The 8,582-nt window shown below is 37.6% G+C and overlaps 1 protein-coding gene across 1 annotated transcript in view; it reads left to right on the forward strand.

Moving 5' to 3' along the window:
- Positions 1–8,582, forward strand: part of LOC130579410 (connector enhancer of kinase suppressor of ras 2-like) — a 163,131-nt gene that overhangs the window by 121,355 nt on the left and 33,194 nt on the right. The window contains exon 15 of the mRNA XM_057376192.1: positions 7,687–7,721. Coding sequence (XP_057232175.1) covers positions 7,687–7,721 — 35 coding nt within the window. The remainder of the gene's footprint in view (positions 1–7,686; positions 7,722–8,582) is intronic.

Raw genomic sequence — 8,582 nt, forward strand, 5'->3', positions numbered from 1 at the left:
CTCTATCCAGAACAAAAATGTTTAATATCAAAGAACATTTCATGGCAGCTTGATATCAAAAGGGAAAAGTAACAGGGAGTTGTTGTGTTCTTAGATATAAATTGAAGTTTTAAGTAGGTCAGCTCATTTCCTTAATATCTAAAGGTGTTACCAGGATTTCCATAAGCATTTTGATATATTTCCTTATTTTGGAGAAGGAGATTTTATCCTCTCAAGAATCCATTCCACAAGACTAATGTTAATCAAAACAAATACCTCTAAACTTCACCAAACMAAATCACCTTAAAACTGCTTTTGCTACATTGGTATGAGAAAAGTTGACAAAACTTTTGGTTTAGCTTTTCTTCTTACTTTTTTTTCTGTGTTTTCCAATGGAAACCAAAAGCCCAGAACTCTTGAAATCCCATTTCCATGAATTCCTCTCCTCCTAACACATGCCCAGTGCAACTTCTGGATAGGGATCAAAATCTCAGCCCAGATAAATGCTTTGGGAAATGGAGATGATAAATAGGATTTTCATCATCTTCAGTGAAGGGAAGGTGATAATGTTTTGTAATCAAACAAACATGGCTTGATGGAAGGAGGAATTGAGCATCACTTAGCCACCGCTTAATTTTCTAAGCACTTCCATAAATATGGAGTAAAAAAAAATATAAAAAGGCACTCACTTAACAGTAGTTTAAATTATCAGACGTAAGAAATTCTGCAAAATTGGTAATTGCACAGATTCACCACTAGATTAATGCTTTGGAAGGAATGTTGATTTGGAACCTAAAATTAAACAATTAGCCTGATTTCATAAGTTGCTGGGAGGATGCAGAGTTCCTATATAAAATGGATATTTAGGTAATGCAATATTGGCAGCGTGCCCAGGATATAAAATGATGCATGAAGCCACGTTGCAGTAAAATATTCCTGTCAAGAAACACTGCCCCCTTCCAGGATGTATTTATAACTCTAATTTAATTGATATGCAATGCCACAGAACCTAAGCAAGAGTCAATTACAATTAGCAAGGCTTTTATAAATAATTATTAATTAATAGAGTATCTCTTGGAACATGACTTTCTGTGTTTACTAATGCTTCACTCCTGAAGTGACATCATTTACCAGGTTGAGCCTAAAGTTAGTCTTACAAAAAAAGAGTTAAAATCTGAATTTGCTTTTACTTAGTATTACCAGAGCTCATTCTGAAGAAAATTAACTTATCACCCAGACTCCAGCTCAATAGACCAGAGGCACCTGGGAAACTTTTCATTTTGCATTTCTGACCATAAAACAAATCACAAAAAGTCTTGAAAAATCTTCAGGATTTTGCAAAATGTTCTAGTAATTGTGCGTTTTGTGCTGCTCAGTTCCATTTTGCACTGTGGTGGCCAGCTCCCATCTAAAAAGAGAATTTTGAAGCTCTCATTCCAGATCCAGTCTGGAAACCCACGTGGTGTTCAACGCTGTGGTTTTACTCCYCAGACTTGAACGAATTTCTGAAGGTCTGAAATTAAATTTGCTGGTTCCCACATTAAATTCTCCAATTGGGTAATGATCTTTCATCTGGTTGTGCTTGGTGATAAATGTTCTGGGTTTATTATCTACAAAATCATTGGCTATTTTTGCTTTGTAGTATCATATATTAAGAAACTGGAGAATAGATTTGAATTTTAAATTTTTTTTTCCTGTGAATTAGAATTCAGTGTGCACAAAATACTTAATTTTTAATGAATTTCAAGATCGATTTTTTCATTTCAGTGCTTCCTTCACAGTAAAACAGAAATAATGGCTGATGGTATTCATTTACAGTGCTAGACCAGGAGTCACTTTTTATTTTAAAKATAATTTGAAGCATTATATTTTAGGGTCAGTCACTCTAACTCACCTTTCATTCCCATCTTGGTGGTCCCAGGAAGTTGATAACTCCTCCTTTGGCACAGGGAAATTATAGAAATGCTCTTTAACTGTTCCTGGAGCTGCAGAGGCAGCTTGACAAATGATCCAGAGTTTAACAGCCATGCTGAGAATTAAAACCTGTGCAAAACCCAGGGAAATCTGGTTTTTCCTTAATGGCTGCAYGCTGGGATGTGCCAGATGTTCCAGATGCTTTTTTTGGGATGACAGGCAGTCTGAGTGYAATAATTGGGATAGTCTGGGAGAATCACACGTATTCTGTTGAAGGAGGAGCCTTTTATTGCCACTTTTGCAGGAAAAGTGCTCATGTTTTATTTATCCCTTCCTGCTCTTGCAGAAAGAAACAAAACCRTGCTAACTGTCAGGGATGAGCATCACTTCCTTCAAAGTTTTATTTCCTGTCTGGATTGCCACATAAATTCCACCTTTGGTTTTTATTTAAGTGTCTGTAACGTGGAAAACCTTCTCGCCCTGTCTTGCAGCAATGCTGAGAAATCACTCTGAGGATGATTGTGTGGATTCTGGCTGCTCAGAGCAGCCAAAAAAAAAAAGCATTTCTGGCTTCTGTAGCTTCAAAATGAGCCTGCCCACTTGTACTGGTTGTCAAATAATATTATTTTTCATTGGTACCAGAATGTCCACTTGAAGGTTTGGGCTGACAGGGATCTTGCTCATAGTTTGGGATGGGTCCTTGAGCAGCAATGTCCAATAATTTATTTCTTTAGAACTCTGTTCAGACCTGGTTCTCTGAACCACACTCTTCACTAATCTAGAAACAGCTCAGAGAGGAATTTTTTAAAAATGTATTTTACAKTMCAAGGGRAAATAAAGGRAAATAAAATGTTAAGRAAGGTTCTTTTTGARGAATAATGCCATCAGYCTTTAGGTTTCCATCTTCATTTGATAATCAAGAACTTCATCCTTGACCCAGATCCAGGAAAATAAATAGTCTAGAAGAGTTTTAACCCCAAACTCTGGTTATCCTTCATTTCTGTAAGAACCAGCCCTTTGCAGAACCTCAGGAATTTAGGGCTGGAATTTTTTTTTGGAGCAGCCTGGAAAGGATGGATGCATTTGCACTGACCTGACTCCTTCAGCAGTTCAATCCTGAGACCAACTGCTCATTCTCGCTGCTTCCAAAAGTTCAGGCTGCCTGCTCAGCCCAGAATTSCTCGTGTTTGTAGTTACATCAGGACACTTTGCACAAAGCAAATATGAGGCTGCCTTTATYCAAACATATGCAGTGTTTTCAGAAGTAATTCTGCTCTATTAGAGCACGTTTAAATGATGATATTCTGCAGTCTTCAAACAAACCACTACAAACTACCACTGCAAGTCAGCAAATGAAGCATTCATTAACCTGCTGTGACTTGGTGGKTAAATTGCCATTTGTAAAATGTTCTGGAGCCCTGTGACTGCTGAGAATCACAACACTACTGTTGTACTTTGCATTATTTTAGAAAATGAATTTATGCCTTGTTTTTACAGTTTTGGCTATCAAAAAAATTATTTATCTCCGCTTTTGTACAAATAGCCTAAAGCCAAATGTAACAGCCATTTGTTCATACAGATTAACTCCAACTGCTAATAATGCTATGCTAATTGCAGTATTTACCCTCTGGAAGATGCCCCAAATCTCTCCCTTRTCACCCAAATATCAAATCCTGCTGCTGCTGATGGGAGGATCAGTGCAGGAATCCAGGTGAACGCTGTGAAGGCTCCTCTGCCTCTTCCTCTGGGCTCAGCCTTGCTCCCTGTCCTTCCCTTCCCCAGCAGGGGACAAGGATGGGGTTTTGGGGKACAGAAGCATTTCATGACAGCCCTGGGCAGGGTCACAGGAGTGCTGTTCCCACAGGAATGGGGAAAGCGAGGAAAAGGAAGGAATTCACTGTTTTTCTTGCCCTGTGGATCTCCTTGTGTTTCTCAGCATCCTTTGACCCCACATCCCCTGCTCCCCTCACCCTGAGCTGCCTCCCCCATTCCCCAAGTGCTGGCAATGCCCATCATCACCCCAAAATTACAAATCCCCAGGGGATCCTTTCCTGTGCCTTCAGTTCATCCTCTCACCTGCTCTCGTGTTTCCTCCAGCCTGAATTTGAGCACCTCAACCTGCACCAGATGATTTCCTGTCTCTGTTATCTCTCCCCTCACCAAGACTGAGTGGAATAAAAACCTCAAAGGCCGCTTTTATTTTTAGCTCAGCACGATAATTCTGATAATTCAGGGAGATGAGGAAAGCCCCCGGTAACAGGGCAACTGTTTGATTGTTTTTGAGCAAATATAAAAAAAATCAACAGGATAATAAATGTATGAGTTAAAGAAGCAGAAGAAGAAATATTTTTTTTCTTTGTGTATCTTTATTAATAATAATTCAGTATCTGAGTACAGAAGAAAGGAGGAACAATAGGATAAAGAATCTTTTGAATCTTTGCATCTGAATAAATGGTGCAATGGATGCAGATGGAATGAAATTGCATTTGGCCGTTGAGATCAGTGACACACATTGTGAAACTATTGCAATCTCATTATCAACTATTCCAGCCTCTTCCTTTAGTAAACAACAAAACAATAATGACTGATATAAAGATATTTGAATAACTTCACACAGGCTCTGCAGCTCAGGATTCTTCAGTTCATGGTGTTTAATGTGATTTCTTTACTTCTTAGGAGAAGAAATTCTGATTGAAAAAATTTTTTTTTTTTTTTTTTTTTTTTTTTTTTTTTTTTTTTTTTTTTTGGCTGTAAGTTATTTATAGAAGTTTCAGGTAAATGGGACTTTCTACAGGATTTCCTTTGGGAAAGGAGCCTCAGATCTGCTTTTGGGACCTCAGAGGCCTTTTTTGCCTTTTCATCTCCACTCGTGCAAGGCAGCAGCAGATCCATGGGGATCCCTGGAGCTCCATAAATGTGGAGCTGACTAAAGCAGGCAGATAGGTGCCAGTGACCTGAATTTCACAGAATTTGTGCTTTATAGTCCCTGACAGCATGACAAGACTTGTGCCTCCTGAGCCTCCCACATGTCTGCTACTCATGAAAGTGGCCTTGTAGTAGGATGAAGTAAAGTTTTAGTTTCAGAAGTAGAAAAAGGCTTTAAAAAAAGTCACAAAAGTAAGAAGAAACTGCTCAAAAAATTATATATAAAGCTGTTGAAAATGCAGCTAGGAACCTTCTACCTGTAAGTGATTGTCAGTATTGTATCTGCATGTAATTTCAATTACGCAGGGAAATTAATTTTAGCTGTAGGTAGACATTTATAGAAATGATAGAGTGGGGGTGTTTCCATATTTAGTGTCAGAAATCCTTTATAGACGYTGGCATTTCAAGCTGACAATGAGATTGTTCTTCCAAAAGACCTTCTTTGGGGAGAAAATCAGCCAAATAAAAGATGATAAATACATGACAGAGGTCTGTAGTAACCCTGAGTGCCCACACTGAAATACTGGTGATAATCTCTGTGTTAGTGATGAGCTGCTCAGGAGCTGAGATTTCCCTTTTAATAAATTATTGATAAAAATTTTAAAGGCCATAATTATGTTTTTTATGTTTTGAGTACTAATATAAAAATTTTCTTGCTCTGTATTGATACAGATATAAATAAATATTTCTGAATTGCAGTGAACTAATAATCAGTTACAACAATCCATGAGTTGTTCAATGGTTAAATCATATTTTCCTTTTTCACACTGTCATAGAGCCCTTTTAAATGCACCTCCTAGAGACCATGCTTTAGTTAATTAAATTATATTATTCAATACCTTCCGAAATTAGTGGTTGGTAATGCAGAAAAATTTGTGGTGTTGAAAAACTGACCTCTAGAAAAATGTGGTTTATTATCAGAAGCAAATTTCACTCCAGTAAATCTTTTTTCAGCCTAATATATGCAAGTTCACATCACACTAAGAATTTCTTATTGAATATATCTKGTGAAAAGAAACCTGGAAGCCATGATCCAAGGTGATCACGTGTGATGGAGGTGGAGTTCGTGCCTTTTCTTGGAAGGAAAGAAATAACTGGGCTGGTTCTGAATTAGCAATGAAAAATTGTAATCCAGGTGCTGGAAAGAGCAGCCAGAGCAGGGTGAGGGAGRTTTATTTCAGCTTTGTCAGGGTGGGATGGTCCCATTTGGGAGGAATAAATAAACCCCGATTTGGAAACACTTTGCTTTTACTTTGGGAGCGWTTTTGGGAAAGAAAATTAAGAAACAGAACAGGAAACACTGASTGAATTAGTAGTCCCACTTTTAGTTGCTAAAATTAGAAACCTCAGAAGTCAGAGGGATCAGAGAAGGAAAGCTTTGAGCCYTCTGTAGGAAGAAATTCTATTTTTATATCAGCAGCACTGGTAGTGCTGCTGTCAAAGTTCTTTTGCTCGGTTGGCCACACAATGTTTTCCTGGGCTGTCCCCAGTATTTCCAGGGATGCTCAGCCTGGTTCATTTCTATTTAGCAGTGCATTTTCAGCACCAAAATAACCTCTCTCAAGCAGATATTTTGCTTTAGCTGTGTGCTGTTAACCCTTCCAGTCTGCTTCCAGAAAATGTGAGTATTTCTAGATGGCTTTTTTTTTTTTTTTAAAAAAAAAAGAGTTCTCTAAGCTACATTTCAGCATCCTCTGTGGAGAATTGAGGTATTTATGGCACTCAGGAAAGCCTGCTGGAGTTTTGTGTACTCAGTTACTCAGTGGGAGCTCCTGCTTTTTCCTGATTCCAACCAAGAATGTCAGAGAATTAATGCAAGGGCACCATCCTGTTATTTTTTTATCAAAGTGGGCCATCTCTGCTGCTCACATTTGCTGGGATTTTCCAGCTGAAGCCCAGTAAAAGCTCATAACTGGTTCTGTACTGGGAGGGAGACTCCTTGAAGAGGGAGGTACCAAAATGTGTTTGTCCCCTGCACATTTTAGGAACAGAAAACGCTCCATGCAGAACCCTGTGAAAATTTCAGCAGCAGCCCCAGAAAACTTCCCACCCCTTCCATTTGGGGTTTGTAGCCGTGCTCTGAGCTCTTCTGGGATTTAATATTGGCTGTGACTGAACATCTGCTGCAGTTCTAGAGTTGTGGCATTAAACACAAACATGGCACTGACCACAATTATCAGTTTCTTATCTGGTTATCCAGAAAATCCAGAGTCAAAGATCCTGCACGTGCAGATTGCTGTTTATAAACAAACCCATATTAATTTTATAACCTATTTGAGGTTTTTGTAATTTTAGTTTTGATGAATTTCAATTTTTAGCTGCAGGGAAAATTCTCTATCATMAAACTTGCCTTAAAGTAACTTAAACAGCCTGAAGATTTTATTTTTAACCCTGAATGAGTTTCTACTTCCACCAAGAAAACAAGTTCCTTTCCAAACCTCAGAGGAATAACCGGTGTAGTAAATCAAGTTATTTAAAGAATGATGTCAAAGTTCTGATGACAGCTTGTCCTTCTGAAATTCTGTATTCTATATTGTAATATTTGTTCTTTGCATTTCAGCTCCCTTTCAAACATCACACTTTTGCAAACATTCTAACAAGTTTTAGCACCCTTCTTACTTGAAAGAGCTTTGGTCACTGTTACACAACATCTGAAATTRGCTGATTATTGCAGATGCAAGTGGTTTTAAGCATGATCTTCATTTTAAAATAACTCTTAGCTAGAAACTGAAATGAGTGTTCCATTTCCTTTGCCTTAGAGCTGCACAATGACTGTGGTTTTCCTCTGTCACTTGTCTGACTGTGCTCAGAGCACCAAGGAAGTCTGATCTTTGGTCGAGCTTAATGCTTTTTATTTTTCTTCTACAGAGAGCAGGGGACACAGTCAGTGGAGATACTGAAAGGTAATTACTTCTGTTAKTCTATATTTTAATTTATACATGGTGTGTTTGTGAATTAAACTTATTTCTTTGCTTTCAGAAATTTTGTTGCAGTATTAGAGGAATAAATTGTCAGGGTTTAGAGATATCAGCATTCATCAGTTGGTAAATGTTCATTTGCTGACACCAAATATAAATATAGATAAAAAAGGTTTAAAAAATACTTCTGATAAAAGTTCATAAAATATGAGTAGAGGGCAAAAATTATACTGCTACATTGCCCAATCTATTTTTTTAAACTTTTAAAATTCAGTATTTCAGAGTCACTCTGAGGATGAAAAACAACATGTGTGTCTAACAGGACTTTTGTAACCAACAGGCAGATTGTTTTAATGAACATTTACACCTAATTCAGTCTGTATAAAACTACTGCTGCTATTTTTGGTTTGTAGTAGATAAATACTAACAACAAGGTCTTCAGGTTGGGTCTGAATTGGATCAATTAATTTTAATGAAGGAAACAGTGATTTTGCCTTTCATTTCTTTGCCATTTATCTGATGAAGTATTTTCATATTCACGTTACATCCAATAACTCATAGTGAAAGAATAAGTTTGAAATAACAGATACTTTGCATCATCACATATTCTAATTAAGTTAAATCGTAATCTATAATAATTATCCTTTCTTACATGTTTTCATCCTGCATATGGCCTCAACCTATTTAAGCTGAATAATTAATTAGATTTAGAGTGCTTTGACCAATCTAAAGGATTTACAGCTGCTGAGGATTCCCTTCAGAGCCACAAACACCACTGAGTTATGACTGAAAACTGGAGAGAGAACCCAATCACTACACACGAGTCACCTCGTGCTTGATTTTTCA

This window comes from Malurus melanocephalus, unplaced genomic scaffold (assembly GCF_030028575.1).
Source record: "Malurus melanocephalus ecotype Western Australia unplaced genomic scaffold, MMel_1.1 scaffold_272, whole genome shotgun sequence".
NCBI lineage: Eukaryota > Metazoa > Chordata > Aves > Passeriformes > Maluridae > Malurus > Malurus melanocephalus.